Consider the following 23,009-nt stretch of genomic DNA (forward strand, 5'->3'; position numbering starts at 1 on the left):
CAGTATGCAGCTGAAAACACTGGCTTTTGCAGACCCCATCACCCCAAAATGAGCACTCGGTCCTAAAAAGTGCCCACATTCCAGCTACAAGATTTTAACTCGCACCCCTGCTTTTCTCCATGGGAAGCAGGCAGGCAGGCAGCCAGATAGCCAGTGAACTTATACCATCAATGCAAGTACAGTATAAATTATGATTTTGAGGGCACATTATCTATTCCAAAGACAGGCGCAGCAAAAACTGCAGTGTTTATTGTTTATTCTGATGTGGAATATTTTTCATCAGTGCATCTCAGTGTGTTTTATAGTAATCGTTTTCACCTCAGTGAAAAACTCATAGGAATCCCTTGCTCCTTCTCGGCCTACCCCTGAGGCTTTCATGCCGCCAAAGGGCAAATTCAAGTCCCTGATAAGCCAACAGTTGGTCCACACCAATCCACACTGGAGTTTCTTAGCAACACGATGAACCCGCCCCACATCCCTTGACCAGACAGTGGCTGCCAGTCCATATTTGACTCCATTCGCTCTCCCGATCACTTCCTCTTCCGTGTCAAACACTGTGACGCAGGTTACGGGGCCAAAGATCTCGTCCTGCATGCAACTTGAGTCATCGGCAATTTCAGTAATGACCGTCGGAAGCATGAAATACCCATCCCAGTTTCTTGTTGGAAGAGTCAAAGTATCGATCCCCTCTCCACAGAGAATTTTACCCCCTTCAGACTCTGCTTTTCTGATGTGGTTCTTTACCTATTGGGAGCAACAGCAACAAGTCATTTCTGGAAAGGGTTGCAATTTCCAATGTATCCACAAATTGGCTGCAGAAATATTTTATTTATTTATAGGTATGAAAGTATTTTTAAAGCACCCTCATAAAATATCCGGGCAGTTCACACAAAAGAAATGCTTGTAGAAAACCTTAAAAGCATAGTGTAGTAGTTGTGAAAGGTTTCAACAGCTCTGAAGTCCTTTCAGTGTAAAAAAAAAAGTCTCCAGGAGGCTCCTGAAAGTCAGAAGTGAGGGTGCCTGCCAAATCTCTGCCGGAAGATGGTTGCACAGCATGAGACCACTGACACTAAATGCCCCTGACATCTGGTTGAGGCCAGTCAGGGGGACAACTAACAGTGCACCTCCAGACTCCAGTGATTGGGCCAGGGTATAAGGGCTCAAGCAGTGCTTAAGACAGCCTGGACTCAAGGTGTCCAGGGAAACACAAGGCCCTTGAACCTGGCCCAGCAGCATATGGGAAACAGAGCAGGTGCTTTAGCCGATGTGTCACACACTGCTGGTCAGCTGCCCCCACCAGCACCCTAGTCACTGTGTTCTGCACTAGGTAGAGCAGGCACCCCCAAACTCGGCCCTCCAGCTGTTTTGGGACTACAACTCCCATCATCCCTAGCTAACAGGACCGGTGGTCAGGGATGATGGGAACTATAGTCCCAAAACAGCTGGAGGGCCGAGTTTGGGGATGCCTGAGGTAGAGCTTCTGGACCAGGCCCAGGGGAAGCCCTGCATAGAGTGCGTTGCAGTAATCCAGTCTAATCTAAATATGGAACTTTTTCCAAGTGATTTGTACTTCACAGGCATCGCTAAATGTCAACAGCAAGGACATGAGGCGGAGGGCAGTACAGCTTTCGGAGAAGCTTCCTAGCTCCACCTCCCTCTATCGCCTACTAAAGTGGTGGAAGGTGATAGTCCAAAACTTGAAGCTCTTGCATCAGAATCCCAGTTATGCAGGGGGCCCCGACAGACACAAAAGGATCCCTGCTTCAGAGTGTCACCTTCCATGTGTTAGAAGGGCATGGAGCTAGTGCACTCATCTGCACTGCATCTGTTTGCGTATGTTGTTTGGTAACACCTGAAGAGAGCTATAGCGTTACGGATTTCAGGTATTTAACTAATAATGTTGATAGTAATCAATGCTGGGAAAACCTTTGGAGCATTAAAAGTTGATATTGGCTCTTGGAAATAGGAAATGTTATTTTCAATCCTGCTGTCAACATGTTTGGAAAACAAGCTTACAAGAGGAAGCAACATTTTTAATTCCTTGTCACTTGGACAATACATGCAATTCTAACAACCACAGTGCTTAAATTTTGAAAGGTATACTGGGCCTCAAAATCAGATAAAAGTTCTGCCCTGTTCCCCATCCCAAAATGCCTGTGAATTTACAGTGGTGAGAAAAAGCACCCTCTTCATGTCCTGAGGTCCTTTCTTCTCAAGCCAGAAAGAAAAACAGAACTTTATTTGATCACAAATAATCAACCTCGGTTTTTCTTTTTCTTTACCTTTGCTAAATGTTCTCTACTTATCAGTGCTCCCTGGTCAACCGTGGGATCTGAGGGGTTTCCAACTTTCCACTTTTTGATAGCTTCCACAAACCTTCTCAAGAATTCATTGCAAATGTTTCTCTGAACAAAGATTCTGCTGGTGCAGAGACAGATTTCACCCTGGATGGAGAGGCAGGAGGGAAGAAAAACCATCGGTCAGGGATGATCATTACTGTGAATTTCCATATACATATATATATATATATATATATATATATATATATATATATATATATAGACACACACACACACACACACACACACACACACACATATGATTCTTACAATATATGTAAAATAAAAGAATTGAAGCCCGACGTTGGATGTGTGATTTGTCTTAATCCAAATTCATTTATACTTGTCTTCTGCTTTCAATATAGATTGATTCTAGATCCTAGCTGTTCACAAAAGTAGGTGTGGTTACTTACTGCCCCATTCCCCAGCACATGCTACCTGAGGCCCTGGAATTACTCCATCAAGTGCAAATATCAGCATGTGGTCATATTTTTTTGCCCCTAGTACCACATAGACATTAGCTATCTTAACAAATGTGAGCTCCTAACTCCATGTTTGCCCAGATAACAGGGAGGAAGGTCACTTACAGGGACAATAATTAGGTATGAGAAGGGATATTTAACTTTTCTTGTAGCTACTGATTATCTCCTGTCAATGTACACACATGCACACACACACACACACACACACACACACAATCCCCTCCACCAATCAAATTCACTTGTGATTTCAGACCCAGACTGGGGGCAGAGGTAGTAATCTTTTGGAGAAATTTGCAGGGATGAATTGATAGGTGCTCTCTCCCACTCAGATTCTCTGCTGGAAAATCCCTCCCTGGGATGTCCTGGTCCTCACCCTCTCTATTTCCCATTGCAAATATTATTCATCCCGTCACTACCACACATGCCTGTTCACAACAGCAGTGGTGTCCAGCTCATGTGTGAAAAGGCCGTCAGACATTTGACTGACACCACCTTAAATACAAACTTTTACCCAACAAAAGCACTGCAGCAGCCGGTCACTGAGTGAAGAAATATCAAGTAACAGATGTTTCATGTTTGAACCAGCTGAGGGCAGCCTTTTGAAATAGATCTTTGGTGATCACTTGTGGCAGTCTTAACAATGAGTCTGTAAGTGACTGTGGAGGCCAATTCTGGATTCACATGTCCTTCCACAGTGGGAATGCAGCCTATACGGCCACATTGCTGGATGGGGTGAATGAGATGATGAGGGCTGCAGTTTCCAAAACAGTGACTGGATGTTTAAAAATGTTAACCATTTCTGCACAGAAATTTGGAGCAAATTACCCACACAAGCCTGCCATCTGATTGATGTCACACTGTGCTTCCTGCATAATTACTGAACAGCGACGCCACTGAAGTTTGCAATTAGTCAACTTGGAAAACAGATCTGATCAATTTGTGATGCTCAGTTAACAAATGCCATCCCTCTGGATCTTAATGACTAACAAGCTTCTGCACCTGGACAGCCAACATTCAATAGACAAGGGAGCTAAAGCAAACAGTGCATGTGAGGAGATCACTGCAAATTCCTTACCATTTATTGAAGATTTTGTTAAAACTCTGATGGGCAGTGTGAAATCAACACATAATTTGTGCTGCATGTGAAGGGGGGGGGGACACTTATGGTATCTATCATATTCTACAACCCAGCTTTTTAAATGTGTGTGTGTGTGTGTGTGGATAGATAGATAGATAGATAGACAGACAGACAGACAGATAGATAGATAGATAGATAGATAGATAGATAGATAGATAGATAGATAGATAGATAGATAGATAGATAGATAGATCTACGGCATAAAAACAATTAATCAAAACCTCTAGTAACAATTGCAATAATATTTACATTGGCAAATTTCTAAATGTGAAATTTAAGAACTGGGTTCCACTTGTACTGCAATGGCATATAGGCTCTACAGAACTGTGTGTGCAGCCAAGGGACCCTCCAAGCATCCCATTCAACAGCAAATTGCCCAACCAAATAATCAGATCAACCAAGCAATTATTCCTTGGTGACCATATATTCTCTACTGAGGCATCTCATGGCTTTTGATTGTAGCTGAATGAATTTTCCATTGCCTCCCACTGCTAATTCTACCAAGTACTCTCTTACATGTATATGTGATTCCAAGTGGCACTACAGCACTACACATGAGGGTTTTTTTGGGGGGGGGAGGTGGCAATTAATGCATGTTTCATTGCTATCTATCATACCCAAGCACTCTTCTACTGTAGGGGGATTTCTCCAAGTGGCCTTCTGCCACAGGACTATCAGGGTGTGGGCGTCTTTTTGCTGTTGTCGATATGTTCCTCAGATTCTCAAGTATCTCAGATGCATTTGCTTGGTATGGCAACTGGACAACAGTTCCCAACGCGCAAGTGGAATTATATGCATGGCACCAGATAATACCAACACTCACGGGGTGTCAGAAACACCACCTGTGCACTTGCACCAACACATCTATGGACTAGGAGGGAATTCTCAAACAGAACTCAATTGTTCTCTGAACATGCTCTGAGGAAGCTCAAAAAGCACCAGCCAATAATAAATCAAGAGGATTAGCTTATTCATTCCTTTCACTTGATATTTATGTCCTGGTATCCACTCAGTTTGTCCCTTGTGGGATAGCCTTGTAGAAATCAGTTCCCGCATAAAATCCTGTTAGGGAGGGCATGTATGTTTTTGGAGTTTCAAAAGCAAAGCAATGTACACTTAGTATAAAAAGAGACAGGGAGTTGCCCATTTTCCACACCTGATTCGCAAAGCTGGATCTTACAGTAGTAGGAACGCATTCATCTAAGTTGGCATCCTCAAAGATGATAGCTGGATTTTTGCCTCCAAGCTCCAGAGAGAGCTTCTTACAATACGGAGCACTCCTTTCAATGATGCGCTGGCCAGTGAGAGTGCTTCCCGTGAAGGAAATCAATGACACCTCGGGATGAGAAACTAGAGCGTCTCCAGCTTTCGGACCACTCCCAAATATGATGTTCACCACACCTGGAGGAATACCTTGCAGGTAGAAATAAAGAAAACATCAGCACTCTCTTTGTAAACTTGGTAGCATGCTGCTTTAAAGACTATCCCGCGTCCTATAACAATATATACACATTGGGATGCAAATGAGCCAACTGTTTTATTACTATATTGACACTTTACAGATTGATTTACAGAAAATATGACACCCCTATACTAATACATCATTTGGGCAATTACCTGCTTTATTGAGAAGCTTGCACATCATCCAAGCAGTGGCAGATGTCATCTCACTGGGTTTGGCAATGACAGTGTTTCCACACGCAATGGCCGGCGCAATTTTCCAGGTCAGCAAGTAAAGGGGCAAATTCCAAGGACTAATTAAGCCAGCTTTATTTTTATCGTTAATTTTTTTTAAGGAGAGAAATGAAATAAATTGGTTTAAAACGGAAGTCTTGACATTTTGACAAAAGTTGAGATTTTCCCAATACCCAGCATGGCAACACTGCATGCGCTTCAGCTGTTTTTCCTTCTACTCTACCCTCAAGGACCCATTCCAGCTGCTAGCCTACAGAGGAAATATTCACCTGTGTCAGGGGAGGGCAAAAATTTTCAGCCAGAGGGCATATTTCCTTCTGTGCAACTATCCAAAGGACACATGCCTGTGGTGGGTGGGGCCAGAAGGAAAAGTGTGTTTAGAATCATAGAATTGTAGAGCTGGAAGGGACCACGAGGGTCATCTAGTCCAGTCCCCTGCAATGCAGGAATGTTTTGCCCAAGGTACGGCTGAAACCCATGACCCTGAGATTAAGAATCCCATGCTCTACCGACTGAGCCATCCTACCTTGGCAGAGCAGTGCGACTCTTGCCTTCATGCAGTAGGCTACACCCCTCTCTGTCCTCCATCCAAGGTAAGCAAAAAGCATTATGAATTCCAAGACCAGACCATTTTAGCAATGAGAGAGGAGCGGCATGTGCTGCCAGTTAAAATTTGACCCATATGCTCACACTAAACAAACTTTATAGGGCAGTCCAGATTTGAAGATTGAGAGGCAGCCTTTTTTGTGGAATTGATTGAATATGGGATATATATATATATATATATATATATATATATATATATATATATGTGTGTGTGTGTGTGTGTGTGTGTGTGTGTGTGTGTGTGTGTGTGTGACTGGCTGAGAGGCTCAGATGAAGAATTTTTGTTATTTCCTGTTTTGCAACTTAAAAATCAATTACTGACTAGTGCAGAGTGGCAATAGCTGCGATTGAAACATTTGCCGGTGTCTATTTATGGCATACTTGCTTTGTGTGCTTCGGCACCTCCTAAACTATTGGAGGGAATCACTGGGTCCTTACGGAAAGCTAAACCTTTCATTGTTGCTTGCAAATGCTTAATTACACAGAATGTTTCCTTAGATTTGAAATTGAGATTGATCCAGCAAAAGTTAATATTTTGAGTATAATGGAGTCCACAAAGCTTGTATAGGAAGGAGCTGTCTAATACACCAGGATGTTGAGGTATAATGCTGAGAACACCTTGTTGAGGCATAGTAGTAGCAGTAGCAGCAGCAGCAGCAGCAGCAGCAATAATATTTTAAAATTCTGAAGTAAAATTGTGACACCTAGTGGTGTATCTGTGGAATTCCATAAACAGAAAGCACATTTTACAAAACAGTAGAATTAAAGTAGGTTGCGGGGTTTTCCCCCCTTCAGAATATGGGTTTAAAGGCTTGTATTTAAAATGCACAAGTGGGAAATTTATCTGCTCTTCCCATTTACAAAACCTTCATACCCTTACTCCATTGAAGGTTATGGGATGTTGTGTTTTGTTGTAAAATCTATGGTGTGCAAAACTGTAAAAACAAAGAAACAAGGGATGGAGATTGTAGACATATTCTGGGGCATGGCTTGATGTAGATTGGAATGTGATTTAGTTATTTTGTTAAGCTATCTGAAATACTTTATTCAGACCATTGAGCTATGGCCCTTCCTCATGTTGTCCTTGTTTAACCTTTGGGGTGGTAAATTCTGCAGTGGGCTCAGCCTCAATAGATCCTAACGAAGGTGTCAGGGTTGCAAGTGAGCACTACCAGGTCGTGTGCAAACAGCACACTCCATAATAGACCTTACCAATTCCCACAGGTGTTCTCTCAGTATAATGCATACAGCCCACATGGTCCATCTGTGTACATTCTGCTGTCTGGTGAAGGATGGACGACGAAAAGAAACGGAAATTGTATACAGATCGGGGGATGTCCACCATTCTAGCAAACGTAATGGTTTTCCCTGAAACAGAGAACCAGTTGACAAATACCACCACACTTTTGTTATTTAAGCAAGGAATGATAATTAATTGCCCGGCTTTCATAGCTGCTGTTCAGGGGGAGGAGTAAGAGGGCCACAACAACAACAAAACAACACACAGCAAAAGAACAGAGGCTGATGTGATACGGATAAATCCAGAGAAAGCTAGAGGATGTGGCCAGAGAGACCACCTTCCTCTGGTCTCTTTGTCCTAAGCAGCATTTAAGGAGGCCGTGCTTAACAGCTGTGATCGGGGAAGTGCAAGGTGGGGGGCTGTGAACCAGATGAGGAGGCCCCACAGGCTGGCAGTTCCCTGTCCCTGCTCTTTGTGGATACAAGTTTCAAGTCAAGTCAATTCCCCGTCATCTTGAAGATCCACAAAAATATCAGGCCATACATGACAGCTGCTGTCCCCACCCCACTGCAACCTGCATGCAGTTTACAGAAATGTGCAGGGAAACATGCACAATGCACATGCACTTGTACTTGATGAGGCATGCAAGTATTACCTATCAATTATGCAAAATGAAGAGCAAGTAGGAAGGTGAAAACTCAAAGAGAACACCATTTCCTTCACCCCATCACCACTTGGAAGCACAGCCCAAACAGGCTTCTGTCTTTACCTTGATCCTTTGATTCTGCTTGAGCAAATGACTCCAGATCTTCTTCAATAAGGTCTGCCAACTTGCTCAGTATTTTTGACCTTTCCTGGGGGCTTTTGGCCGACCAGCCTGGGAAAGCATTTTGGGCAGCTTTGACAGCTGCCTCCACCTTAAAAAGACAATGAATGGATGCAGTTTGGGTGATGTTCAGCAAAACCAAAATGCACAGTGTATATTAACAGAAATTATGAGGAAAAGGGGGGGAAGGCCATTGCTTCGTGGCAAAGCACGTTTTGCATGGAGAAGGTCCCAAGTTCACTCCTTGGCATCTCCAGGTAGGGCTGGGAGGTACTCCAGTTTGGAACCCAGACAGTCAGTATAGACCAGGGGTCGGCAAGGTTTACCTCGCCTGGGCCGGTTCACTCCAGCGGAGATCCCTCTGTGGGCTGGATTTCGCACAACCTGTGCAGACACGATTTCCAGCATCTGAGCATGTGCAGATGGAATTTTCGACACTGCGGAAGCGAGTCCCCACGCTGTGCTGCACTGGTTTAGCACAACACCCAGGGACTCGCTGAGCTGGCAGTTCAGTTTGTGGGCCGGTTAAACGACCCCCGTGGGCTGCTTGTGGCCCATGGGCCTTGGGTTGCCTACCCCTGGAATCGACAATACTGAGCTACAATGATCAATCATTTGACTCTGCATAAGGCAGCTTCCTATGTATTTATTGTATCACCCTTTCCATGACTCAGTTCAAGCCAGGGCACCATTCCAAGTAGAAAACAGCAGCAGGAATGCACGAGGATAATTCATAAGTATTAAAAATAGGCTCTAGAGCAGGGGTGTGGAATGAGTGGCCCTTCAGATGTTGTTGTGCTTCGACTTCTATCAGTCCCAGCTAGCATGGCCATTGGTGATGGGAGTTGGAGTCCAACAACATCAGGAGGACCACAGATATTGCATCCCTACTCTGGAGCATATATAGATTGCTTCTTAGCTACTTAGATCAACCACAGCCATCAGCCATGTATGAGAGTGTTCAGAATCAGCAGTTATCACAACTGTTCAGGGAAGCTTTTAGCGTGTGATGCTGTATTGTGCTCTACCTTTGATGAGAGCCACCCAGAGTGGCTGGGGCAACCCAGTCAGATGGGCAGCATGCTACTAACAATAAAATAATATTAGAGTTATCTTCTGGGCAGCTGTGAGACAGACACCTCTTCTTTAGAAACAGAAGTTAAGCTATTGCCAAGACTATCAGTTGACTTGCCCAATGCTAGATCTACAAATGTTGTTGGGTCTATAACTTGCACCATCCTCAAACATTGGCCATGCTGGCTGGGAATGATGGGACCTGTAAACTGGGGGCCCAAAGTTGGAGAAGGCTGTGTTAGCCATGTCTAGGAACAATACTCTTCCGTTTGTATGTCATCTTCCAATTTATTACATTAGGTGGCACTGCTGAGCTTTCGTTTTAAGGGTAATAGCAAGAAACCAGCTGTTTCTCCAGTTTGCAAATGTGCTTATGGGCCCCAAAAGATTAGCAACTCCTGTGCAGCCAGGAACAACAGAGACCCAGCTGATGAGCACTGATGACCCAGGGGAATGGATGAAAAACACCAGTGCTGAAAAAGCAGCAGGCCGGTCTAAACAGTCATCTAAAAGTCAAGTTTACACATTTGCCAAAAGCTGTTGTCAAATTTTCACCAACCCTATCATAATGTTTGGGTGAGAAAATGTTATCTTCCAGATGTTGTTGAACACCAACTACCATGAAGTCTCAGTCCAGTCTGGCCAATGGTTAAGAGTTCATAGGAGTTGTGGGGAATCATAGGATTCCCATCCTTGGTTTAGGACCAGTCATCACGCAGACAGAAGCCAGCAGGTTGTGCATTTTCCCAGTCTGATCACTGACTGTTGCTGGCACCTAAATGCAAAAAGTGGGGGCCCTGATCCGCATGAGGAATGCTCTGAGATGTTACAGCTAGGTTTACGCGAGTGCTCCACATTAGTTACCAAGCCTTGAAATAAAAATGGAGCCCAGTGCAAGTTTTTTCCTAAGGAGTACACAAACACCTCCATCTCTAGCTCCATCTATAAATGTGCACGCACATCTGGAGGAGTTACAGGTGGGTAGCCGTGTTGGTCTGCCATAGTCAAAACAAAATCGAAAATTCTTTCTAGTAGCACCTTAGAGACCAACTGAGTTAGTTGCTGGTAACTAACACGAAAGCTCATACCAGCAACTAACTCAGTTGGTCTCTAAGGTGCTACTAGAAAGAATTTTCGATTTTGTTTTGACATCTGGAGGACACAGCCTTGGGGAATGCAAGTGGCTACTTGAAGTATTTCTCTAAACATACTTAATCAAATATAAAATCACCCCTTTTGTTTACATACAGAAGCAAACTAGGAAAGCACAAAGCTTCAGGGAGCAAGTTCAAACTTTAGCAAACCCAGCTAGTTACACTTCAACCATTACTTATCAGTGCTTAGCAAATATTTGATAGACTGGCAATGCTGAAGGTTGAGGTGAAACTGCAAAAACATATATGTGGGTTTGTTTTTTGCAACTTCAGTCATTAGAAATAAGAGATTTTGATTTAACTCGTTTTTCAAAGCCTTAAGGAATAAGGCCCACAATGCATTAGGTGTAAGAGGCCATGAACACATTCCTTGCCTTCTCAGTTCACCTTGTCATTGGATACACTGCCATCTTTCCAGTTTGAGAAACAGCTCATCAAGAAGAACAAGGGGGGAAAAACTTCCAAGGGAAAGCACATTAAACTTGGGCAGGAACATCAAGGGCTTCAACTAGTGGGAAAGAGTTTTGATTCAAAGATTTTAAAGCTTCAAACCAATACCATTAACTAATGCCAGACAGACATTCTATGCAAATATTTAGCAGCATAATACAAAAAATAAGGCAATTTCACCATTCGTTTTTATACTGGGGAAAAGTTAAACAAACAAAATCAGTTGCAAACCATTTTTGTTAATTGTCCAGGCAATTACCCTGTTACCATGAAAAAGGAGTTGAATCTATGCAGGAACTCACCTCCTCTCTGCCACTGTCTGGCACCTTGCAATAAACTTCCCCTGTAGACGGGTCATAGGAATCCAAATATGAGGAGCAAGGAATAAATTGGCCTCCTATATAGTTCTCCAAAACCAAGTGAGTCTTTGAGCCGGCCATTGTGACTCTGTTGGCACGATCTGAGTACTTTCAGTGAGCTTTCAGTTCATAGTGCACATCTATTGATTTATGCTTGTAAGTCAGAGCTCCTCCCTCCCTTTAACTTTATTAACTGGATCCCCGAATGGGAAATTTCCATCTCTCTTCAGACAATGCTAGATACCATGGACATATGCCGATGATAATGCCCAATTCACTTGTTTGTTTTCCAGATTATGATGCCCACACAGGATGATTTTACCATGTACATGTGGTGGTGAGTGTGCAAAACAGGTATTGGTACAACTTTGCATAAAACAGCCTACATGTGAAAAAAAAATCCAAATGCCTCTCTTCATGAAAGACATGATTGATTCAGTGCAGAGACTTCAAATGTGAACATGAGAGGAGGAAACAGGCATAGGAAGTATAGGCTGATAATTATTATATGTAACAAATCACTGTAGCAGGCCTTCAGCTGGGTATATATTAAGCATGCACAACTTTCCCTTTAAATTTATTAATTCATCTTCATTCAAGGGCTTAAGGCTAGTTCCAAAAAGATTTTGATGGCTGTAACTGGTTTTTCATTTACCTCTAGAAGCAGGTATATTAGCTGTTGTTCAGTTAAAATTGTGCAGATGTACTGCATTTTAAGCTATCTGCACCATAAGAATCCCCCCCCCAAAAAAAACCCTACAACTTTAATGCAATCCAGCATGCTATGACCTCCAAATAAGAAAGACTGGGAATTATGTGCATTGAATGCACATGGAAATTATACAATCGATCTTTCAGTGGCCATGAAACCATCTCCCTCCCCCTTAACTTGCATGATAAGCTATCAGGTTCTTCTTTAGTAAACTGCAAGTTTTCCTCTAAAAGTTCAGTAAAATTTCAAAGGATGAAGTGATTCCATTGTCTCCATACCACTCCCTCTACGAGAAATCATCTGGGATGAAGATGGAATAGTTTATGTAGCACACTTACATAGCTCATCAGAACTGGACATTATATAGCTTCATGAAACTTCAAGTATGATACATTACACCAGAGCTTTCCAAACTTTTCACGTTGGTGACACACTTTCTAGACATGCATAATTTTGTGATGCAGTAATTCAGCTTTACTAGCAAACCAGAGGTTAAACTTTCCAGCCCTGGAAGAAGTGTACAGTTTGGAAGGCTCCCTACCAGTGCTTTGGCCTTTTAAAAAATCCTATGAAGATTATATTTATTTAACTAGATTTGCTGGTGCATGACATGGGGAGTGAAAAAAGGGAGCCAGGAGGAAATGCATGTAAAAATGTACACACTGAGCAGCTCTTCAGATGTTACTCCAACAGGAAGAGTAAGATTGATTTAATGTAATGACAATCCTCAGGGTTGCATCTCACCAAGTTATCCCATTTGCGCAAGGACTTCCATCTTCACGACAAAACCTTCTCCACTTTTCATTCTGCTGCATTCTCCTGCTCCCCAATCTGTTCTGGGGTTCCATCAAACCTCCAGAGCAGATGTGGATGTGCACAAGGGGGATATAGGGAGGAGAAATTCTGTTGTGCAATCAGTTCCAGAGCCACTGATGATCTGATGAGGCAAAGTATAGGGGCAGAATTCCTATCCCCAAATACAGTGATGATCACTAACTACAACAACAAAAGATAGACTGATCATCTTCATTTTAGAAGTACTGGCATTGTAGCTCATTTGGACCATGTAATTGATAGGTGAAGAGAAAATCAATACACTTGACCTGTCTTTAAAAGATGGCACATGTAAAGGTAAGATTCCAGGAGTTGCTATAGACTTCTTGGGTGTTCTGAGATGTGCAGAGTTCTTATACACCTTCAGACTTAGGTGTTATCTGCTGGTATGCACCTTTGTCTTTAAAAGTTCACATCATTTGACAAGGGGTCTTGGTTACTGCCTCTCATAACCAACTGTACCCCTTGTGCCAAGATTTTATTTATACAAGACAACATGAACAGAAACAAATATTATGCTCAGGCCAAGCTACTTTATTCTTCTACAATCTAAAAAAATAAAAATAGCCACTACTGGACTAACTAGGGCTACACAAGTAAGTTTTAAATTAATTTGGAACAGAAAGAAATTAATGGTTAATAATGGTTTCTGAAACAGAAGGAAACGGGGTTCTTTGAAAATGTATTTGTATAAAATCTGGAACGCTATAGCCCAATTGAATTAATTTATGAAATAATGTGCAGCAGGTAAGCAGTGCCCCCCACCCAAAAATAATTTGTAAACAATGTTTAAGGCTGGAAGTAACATGCTTTCCCCCCATGATGAATCATTGTCCTTTAACACATCATTCTGATAAACTTTTCATAAAGGTCCTCTAGAGTTACCAATGATGGTTTAAATGGGAAATAGAGTGGAACTTGTGCAGTAAGAAAGCGCAACGTGTATTTCCCTATTGGCATACTGTTTTGCAGCAAGGACAGCTTCAAAATGTTTGAAGAACACCTGGTATTTCATCTCCTCCTCTTAGAAAGGTAATTGCCTTTGTTCCTTCCACTGATATGACTGGATTCATCAAATAAGCCTATTTGGACATATGATTTCATTTGGTTGGATTGCAGAAGTTCTGGCACAGTCGTTATTCTTTTATCTAAAAAGAAGAAGAAGAAGAATTTAAAATTTTCAGAGAAGACATTGGCATTTATCCAAAGTGTACAAATGCAAAGACCTGGAATCAGATTTGAAGGTGTTACTGAGCAGGGTCAGCACACAAGCAATTTTATTTATTTTTTACCTTTCACAGCTAACAGCAGGGGTGGGGAGTGGTAAGAATAGTAAGAGGGAGGGGAGAATTTTATATTGGGGAAATGGCATAGCGAGGAAAGGTTTTTTGTTTTTTGTTTTAAAAAACACCTCTCCTAGCAGCACAGCTCCAATGCAAAATCTCTTGCCCTCACAACCTGCTTTTAAACAAGCAAGCAAAGAGACATTTGGTGATCCAAGCACAGATCCCCCATCATCACATCTAGTTTGGCGCTTACCCTTTTGTGAAAGAACTCAGAAAGACTTCTCTGCCTAAGATCACTGCAAGGTTCCCTAAACGAAATGCTGGTGTGTTTGGAACTTTGGAAAAGAATGGCAACTGAGTGGGAGATATGATAGAGGTTGATGAGATTATACATGGTGTGGAGAAACGAGAGATCCAGAACAAACAAAGGTGTTTTTCACATATTACATAGTTTACAGACTCTGTTGTCACAAGTTGCAATGGGCTCAGATGGCTTTAAATTAAGATCTGACACATTTATGAAGAACTGGTTTTTATCAATAGATATAAGCCATCGTGGACTAAATAAAACCTCTGGGTTCAGAGGCAGTATTCCACTGAACCTTAACTGAGTCTGTGTTCGTGCACACACTAGTGAATAGTAGGTGGTTTGTGTGTGTTACCTTTATGGCCTAAGAACAAGATGCTGGACTGGGTGGACCATTGGTCAGATCCAGCATGGCTCTTCTTTTATTAATTGGGTCTTGTGTAAGAGCAATGGGGTAGGGTATGGCACACAAGGGCTGCCTTCTTTTAGCCATGTTGAGCTTGGGATGTGACTAAGCACATAAAGAGTGAAGAGCTGCAAGCACAGCTCTTTGAAAGTGCACTGACACATCATTCCACGAAGCCGTTTCTGCAGTTAGCTGAAATGCTGCCCAACTGTAAGGTTTAAAAAGTGCACATGCAAAACCTTCACAATTTACGTTCAGGAAGATGACTCTTATGCCACCCTGCCTCAAGAAAAGTTGTGCCACTCAACTGCATAAACAATTCATCACATTACCTACTTGGCATCTCTGAAATACTAATAAATAAATACATAAATAACTTGCACATACCACAGCCAATAATGGCTTTTAAGCAGTATGCATTTTCACACAGCAGTCCCCTCTGAACTAAAGCCACAACTCTGCCTTTCTTCACATTGTACCTTCTACGAAGTTTGGATGGGCACATAAGGCCGAATCAGGCTATTCAAACATGTACCGCTCAAGTGACATGCTGTGGATTAGGGGAACTGAAATGCCGCCACTTTCTGCATTACAACAAGCAGCTGACCTGCCATCTAATTTTCTGAGACAGACCATCTTGTGACAACCTGATGCCCAACCTACTGAGGACTGGGCTGACCAGGCCTCTTCTAACAGATTCCTAAACCCCAATCAAAGCAGGAGTAATACTGGGCTAAACCACTTCCATAAAGGGGGAAAAAAAACCCTGCAGTCAGCTAATTAAAGGATAGCATAAGAAAAGTGCAAATCACCAAGGAAAAATAAGGAAGGCAAGATATGATTGCCATCTTCAAACACCCAAAGGGCTGTCACATGGAAGATAGAGCAAGCTTATTTTCTACTGCTCTGGAGGGTAGGACCCATACCAATGGATTCAAGTTATAAGAAATGAGATTTTGACTATCAGGGACAACTTTGTGACAAAATAAAAAAATTCCTTCCAGTAGCACCTTAGAGACCAACTAAGTTTGTTATTGGTATGAGCTTTCGTGTGCATGCACACAAAAGCTCATACCAATAACAAACTTAGTTGGTCTCTAAGGTGCTACTGGAAGGAATTTTTTTATTTTGTTTTGACTACGGCAGACCAACACGGCTACCTACCTGTAACTAGAACTTTGTGACAGTAAGAGCTGTTAGACTGTGGAACAGTCTCCTTAGGGAGGTTGTGGCCACTCTCTTTCATCGGAAGCTTTAAGCAAAGGTTGGATGGCCATCTGCTATGGATGCTTTTAGCTGAGATTCCTGCATTGCAGGGGGTCCCTTCCAACTCTACAATTCTATGGTTCTATGAGAATTGAGACCTGGACAGAAAAGTGTTTACAAAGATTTTGGCCTGGGAGACAAAAAAAGTGCTAATATTTCTAAGTGGCTGTTGTTCATTTCCTTAAAAATGTTTAATAAAAGAGTCTCATTTTCAAGCTTGACTATTCAAGTAGTCTGTAGTTCATTGTGGGTGATTTTTTTGAAACAAGTGGCTGGAACCTCAATGCAAAGAATATACCACTTCATAATCTGTCATTATAAAGCATGCATACAAACACATGCTATACCTCTGTGACAACTCCTGCAGCTATGGTGGAGCCACTGTAGCGTAACATGAACCTTCCAAGTTCTTTGAAGTCTTTATAAAGTTCCAGAGCAACAGGCCTTTGTGTTTGCAGTTCTACTAAAGCATTCTGTCCTTTAGTCAGACACCTGTAAGGGAAAAAGAGCAACAGTTCCTATACATTGCTATTGGATCTATTATTGTGCCTGTACACATGTGTTCATGGAAAACACACATTTTGGGGAATTAGTAATACTAACTTCGGAATATTTACTGGAGACAAATGCTCACTGCAGACAGGAAGGATTGCATTGGTTAGAATCACTGAGCTTACTTTGGAGAATTTAGCAGTAACAATGAAAACCATTTATTGACAGGGCTTGCTTCAAAAGACAGGAGTGGTCACACTGTGATCACAGCTGTGTTTTTTATTCATAAAATAATTTGAATTTAAAAATAATGGTTTTGTGGCTTGAAGCACAAGTACAAAAATTTAAGCACAAAAGGGGCTAATAGCACATTAAACAGACCATCTTCCCCACATGCCCTGGACTTTATTGTGGAAAAGGGGGAATGAGAATGTTGGAGGAAGAGAGGAAGAGTTGATTTGTACAGTAGGAGGAACCTAAGCCTTCAGGATCCAGCCTACTTAGAAAGAGACTGGGGAGAACAAAGAAGAAAGATTCACATGTACAATACTGGCTTTCCAATCTCACAAGGGCCAAGAGACAGCAAAAATAAGAAGTTGGAAAGAAGTCATACAGTTAAGATGCTAATATTTACCTGCCTTGTGGGGAGGCAAAGAACTGAATTTTCACTATAACTTGGAGGTGCACCAACCCTAAGGCCAGAGTCCATGTCTGAGAGGCTGGACATTACACAATATCATTACACAATAAAAGCTCAGGCCAACGGAATTTTCCTAGGTCCACTTCATTCGTATCAACCAAGTGTACTCCCACAAGGCTAAAGTACAGACACATGGTTACACCAGAGCAAGATATGCTGGCTGGCATCCATTCCCTTTGCAAGGGATCATTTTTAATTAATTATAAATCCCATGGAGTTCAAGCAACCGAAAAAAGTTCCAGTGTTGGTATTCTCAAAATCTCTTGTTGGCACTTCCACAAGATGGAATCTCATACACAGAATTAAAAAAGGCAATTTGGACAGGAATGTGATACAAGCAGAGGGAATATAAAACCAAGAATGGTACTTCAAGCACCTATCTCTCTAGAACTAAGAAAAGGCAGCCAAACGACATGCTCAGAACATCCTTAGCAACATATTTAAGTTTGTTTCAGAATGCTTTGAGATCTAAGATCAACTATTTGCATTTTATCTGCCTATCTGATTATCTCTCTTCCCATTTCCACTAGGCTTAACATGATAGAAATTCGAGTTGGACTTGCTATGCAACATATTTTTCATCAAATTTACTCTTAAAATACTTACTTAGGCTTTTTCTTTGTGACTTCACCTGTACTCTTGTGAAGCACACTCAATAACCTCCTAATAGTGGCAGGCTCGCTTACAGTTTGAAAATGTAAAAGCACCTGAAACAAGAGTTTATTTTAATTGACAACCGTCTTAAAACTATTTTCAGCAGATGACAAAACATGAACAGGACCGAAATGCTTCTATAAATGCATTTTGCAAGCTAAAAGATAAAAGATTTTGCACGAATAGCTGGGAAAGGTTCAGAAAAGGATAAGCAGAATACTCAAGGGGTTGGAGCAACTGACCTCTAAGAGGAAGGGTTACAACATTTGAGGCTTTTTAGTTTAGAGAAAAGGCAAGTAAGGGAGAGGGACAGGATAGAGACATATAAAACTATGTATGCATGGTGCAAAGAAGGTGGATAGGGAAAAGTTTTTCTCCCTCATCAAATTATCCAATGAAGACGAATGTTGGACGATTCAGGACAAAGGGAAGTACCTTGTCACACAGCACACAGTTAAACTATGGAATTTGCTCCCACAAGAGATAGTGATTGCCACCAACTTGGATGGCTTTAAAAGGCAATCAGTGGCTACTAACTATGACAGCTAGGTTCTACCTCCATTGCTGGAGGTAGTATGCCTCTGAATAATTATTGCTGGGAATTACAGGTAAGGGAGAGTTCAGGTTCTGCATGTGGGCTTCCTATGGCCACCTGATTGTGCACTGTGAGAATAGAGCACAATATGAAACAAAGCAGTTTCATTTGCTAAATGATCTCCGTGTGCAAACACAACTTGACTATCTTCTCTTCTTCCCATGGGTCGCTGCCCTCCCCAAATCTACTCTGGAGCATTGAAAGATCCCCCAGAATACATTTAGGGGGTGCATGGGGTGAGTGGAGGGGCAGCCAGAAATCCTTGTTGCGCAGCCAGAAATCCTTGCACTAATGTAAATACTTTTTTGGTTACCACCCAGAGTTCTGGACTAGATGGATATTTGACTTGATCCAAGAGGCTTTTCTTATAAACCCCTTACAATGTTAACCAAAACTGTCTCTTGATTTAATTGTGCAGTCCACATGAGGCCATCTTTCTGTCTCTCAGTCTCAAGTAGTGCTTTTGCCTACCGCCTTAACCCATGATTTTGAACCTTCGAAATACCACTGTAATGAATACAGCCAATCTTCTCCAAGAGCAGCATAATTTCAAGATGTATTCTCTGCTTTAGGATGTGTGCAGCAAAGCAGGGACACATCATTGTGCAGCACATAAAGAATGAATCTGATTAAAAAGCAGGCACATGCATGACTGATAAAATGCTAAAACAAAGAACGCAATGTCTTCAGAAAACAAAGACAGTGCCACACTTACAGGGAATCCTTTGGTGATAGGAACTTCAATATTGAAGATGAGGATCCGAGCTCTGAAACGTGTGCAAGCTTTAATAGGTTCCTTGGGGCAACAAAATATGCACGCAACACTGCAAGAGAGATTGTGAAGAAACAAATCAGGCTATGTGCATCCAGGTTTAAAATGTGGTAACACCAAGAGGCATGCTTAGATGACAAACTAACATGGAAACTGCATCAATCCCCACTGTCATCCTTTGGCCTATACCAGGCTGATGCCTTGCCACTGGCCAATCCTATTTGTGTGTCCAGACTGTGCCAGGGTGAGGTTTGCCCTCAGTTGGACTTGATAGGATTGGTAGCAGCAGTGCTACCAACAGGTACCCTAGAAGTAATGCATTTATTACTGTTTGGGGATTGCTAGCTCTTCTAAAGTGCACATGCATTCTGTTAGGTAGGAGGAGGTTATTTTATGTATGTTTGGGTAGCACATTGCTTTCTACCATATTGTCCCAAATGCTCTACAAAATTCCACATATATAAAACAAAGCACAAAGTAGCAGTTTGTTATGGGTTCTCCAAGTAATTTTTAGTGTGATGTGCGGAGGAAGGTGGTGCTATTTGTTCACAACATTATAAGTCACACAGAATTATGGCTTACTGAGAGAGCTTTCAGCAGCAGTCTTCTAACTCCTTTACCCTCTCTCTAGCTACTTAGTCCATCATGACTAATACGAAAAGTGATCACCCATGTCAAGATCACTAACTCTCTTTATTTTCACATCTCCATCTTTTAAGTCAAATAATATAGATTCAGGTATTCATTCCACTAATTGGCAACAAGTACAGTACAGAGCATCTCTGAGGGTGCAATCCTAACCCCATTTATCTGGGAGTAAGACCCACTGAAATCAAAAGGGTTTCCTCCTGAGTAAATATGGTTAGGATCATGCTATTAAATATTGTTAATAACCAAGTGACCCATTCTCCTGCTTCTCTCCTTCACACATACCCAGCACCACCAAACTGAATTAACCAGTTAAGAGTCCCTTAGTATGTGGACTCCAGTATTGCTCTGCATAATAAACTCCAATGGCGCTTGATTTTATGGAAATTAGTACCTTAATGTAGAGTGCCACTTTTAGCTCTTGTCCCCCCCCCCCCCCGCCCTACACGTATTTATTTGGAAGAAGACAAGAGCTAACTCTTCCTTGGTCATCATAGTCTCTTCGATACTTTCTGCCAAATTTAACCCTTTTCTGCTTCTTTTTTGAGCGCCATCTTCTTTAGTCACCCTTTGACTGGTCAGTCAAACAGCAGTCACATTGTACTGTTTCTGTTCCTTATAGTACCAAGTGTACTAGTAGTGTTAAAATAACTGTTGTTCAGTAGCAGTAAAGATTAAAAAAAAAAAAAAAACCAACCGTGTACACAATCTATTTGAGCACTCTTTTGCCTCCCCAAACTCCAGATGAATATACCAAAAAATTGTTATGCCTGGCCCTTATTAATTTTTTTAACCTAACAATTGCTTGCCTGTGATCAAGACCACTGCCAGTTTCACACTGTCACTTGCACGCAGGCTAGGTGATCCTGCAGTGCTCTCGCTATCCAGGTAGCAAGCCTCCCACACCCTCCCTCCCCAACCGGTAAACCACTGATTATCAACTGCAACGGTTAGAAAGCTTCATGTTAAATATAAACCGTTGCTTAGGCAAAGCCTTTTCTGTACTCACTTGATTTTGATGATATCCATGCCAGTCAAAGTGAGAATAACGTGATCTCCTGCTGCAGCCCAATCCACTGGTTCATCATGTAGGGCAATTCCTAGAAATGAGTAAAACCAGAACTAAACAGTGAACTACCTTGGTTTAACTGCTACAAACAGCTCTGTTTTTGCCAGTTCTGCTGCATCAACCACGACTCATCAGTTTTCAGTATGAATGAGGTGATAGTAAAAGCTGTTGACTAAAACCTCAGACAGCTTTTCTTCTCGGGAACTACCATCATCTAAAGTCACCTTGCCTTACTGAGTGAGTTTTCTGCAAGTCAGTGTTGAGCTATATGCCTGTCACACTGCATGGGTGTCACAATTTTGAAAGTATGACTGTACAAGAATTTAAGAAGGAATTTATTATTTACGGTACAAGCACCCTGTCCGCAAACTTTTAAATATCTCGGTTGTACCTGCTTTCATTTTTCACCAAATGAGTTTTTGTTTGCTTTCGACGTAATGGTGAAACAAATGGGTGTGCTATGAAGCACACTAAACTCTGTACTAAATCATATGTATGAGTTACTGAAGAATTCCTGCACTTATATGCTGATGGCTAAATGCACGAACATCCAGGGCTTTGAAGCATTCATATGGTTGTTGGAAACCGTAACTGGAAAAAGGAGACAATTTTGGAAAAAGTGTTCTGGAAATGTTGTACTTAATCTGAAAGTACTTAACTTTCAGAAAAAGCACTATACTGTCATATTAATTTAATGCTTGATTTTACAAACTTATTGCCTCATATTTGGGATATACATAAAGTAAACCCAAACTAATAATAATAATAATGCCTTGTCCATTAAAGCAGTATAATTGTTCAGTTTAATCTACAATAAAAATATTCTGCAAGTTGTGAAAACCAATAAAGTATAAGCTTGGAATGCAGTCCAGCTATACTATACACATACACATATATACACAGACTCAGCTAATTCTAATGGAAATTCATACTGCTTTGGAATGTGACTTCTGTAAAGAATATTTTAAGTAGCAATCCTATATAAAAATAATGTTAAATGAAATAAATTGAATCCTGACTACTAGGATTATTTTATCACAAATGTTGAAGTATTACAGTCTGAAAAAGGCTGCTTAGAGAAATCTCTATATCACTTTCTCTCCCTCCTTGTCTATGGCATTCTTACTAGACCAGGTATTAGTAGAAAGTTCAACAGTAACATGACAGCAGCTATATTATTGTTTCATTCTAATAACTGAAATAATGTAAAACAAAATAAAAAATAAAAATTCCTTCCAGTAGCACCTTAGAGAGTGAGGAGGGGTATTACTCAGAAGGGTGGTGGGAATGGGTGATTGGCTGATAGGTGTGGAAAACCTGTTGATGACTATTAATGACAGCAATTAGTCCTAAAGGAAAAACCAAGGAGTAATACCCCTCCTCACTCTCTCACTATATATAAGGGTCTGGTGACTTCTATTTCAGTGTATCTGAAGAAGTGTGCATGCACACGAAAGCTCACACCAAGAACAAACTTAGCTGGTCTCTAAGGTACTACTGGAAGGATTTTTTTATTTTTTATTTTGTTCTGACTATGGCAGACCAACACGGCTACCTACCTGTAACTGAAATAATGCAAATTATTTAAGTACTTCCATACGACCTTTCACTCTAAGGAAGTTTTAAACGTTAAAAATGTGTATATAAACACACAACCCGCAATAAAAATTACAAAATATCCAGTAACAATATCTTACTAATAAAATCAAATAGCAGCAATTAAAACAGCTGCAAGGAGTGAGCATAAAACTGGGTAGGTTAAAACAACTAAGAAGAGCATAAAGACTCCAGCCAAATGAAAAGCTTGACGAAAAGGGGGGGGGGACTACCACCTTACATTAAATTGAGGTGAAGCGAATCAAACATATCTAGATAGGGAATTGCACAACTGGGTGTTGCAACTGG

At 41.4% G+C, this 23,009-nt stretch overlaps 2 protein-coding genes across 4 annotated transcripts in view; both read right to left on the minus strand.

Annotated features, from left to right (window-relative positions):
- Nucleotides 1–265: 265 nt before the first annotated feature.
- On the minus strand, nt 266–11,510 carry ALDH8A1 (aldehyde dehydrogenase 8 family member A1). Its single transcript, XM_033143828.1, has 7 exons — nt 11,307–11,510; nt 8,270–8,417; nt 7,473–7,628; nt 5,577–5,726; nt 5,116–5,372; nt 2,283–2,444; nt 266–744 (listed from the first exon to the last, which is right to left on the minus strand). Exons 1-7 carry the CDS (start codon nt 11,442–11,444, stop codon nt 280–282), a joined length of 1,476 nt encoding a protein of 491 aa, XP_032999719.1. The 5' UTR covers nt 11,445–11,510; the 3' UTR covers nt 266–279.
- A 1,910-nt stretch (nt 11,511–13,420) lies between these two features.
- The window catches only part of HBS1L (HBS1 like translational GTPase), a 47,466-nt gene continuing 37,877 nt past the window's right edge, over nt 13,421–23,009 (minus strand). For 2 of the 3 annotated variants that reach the window (XM_033143832.1, XM_033143830.1), the window contains 4 exons: nt 21,045–21,135; nt 19,331–19,439; nt 17,973–18,073; nt 16,516–16,666 (listed from right to left, as the gene is read on the minus strand). In XM_033143832.1, the coding sequence (XP_032999723.1) occupies nt 16,516–16,666; nt 17,973–18,073; nt 19,331–19,439; nt 21,045–21,135 (452 nt within the window). Of the gene's footprint in view, nt 14,058–16,515; nt 16,667–17,972; nt 18,074–19,330; nt 19,440–21,044; nt 21,136–23,009 lie in introns of those variants that run through there. The other variant, XM_033143829.1, reaches the window with a different exon arrangement.

The sequence above is a fragment of the Lacerta agilis genome, chromosome 3 (genome assembly GCF_009819535.1).
Source record: "Lacerta agilis isolate rLacAgi1 chromosome 3, rLacAgi1.pri, whole genome shotgun sequence".
NCBI lineage: Eukaryota > Metazoa > Chordata > Lepidosauria > Squamata > Lacertidae > Lacerta > Lacerta agilis.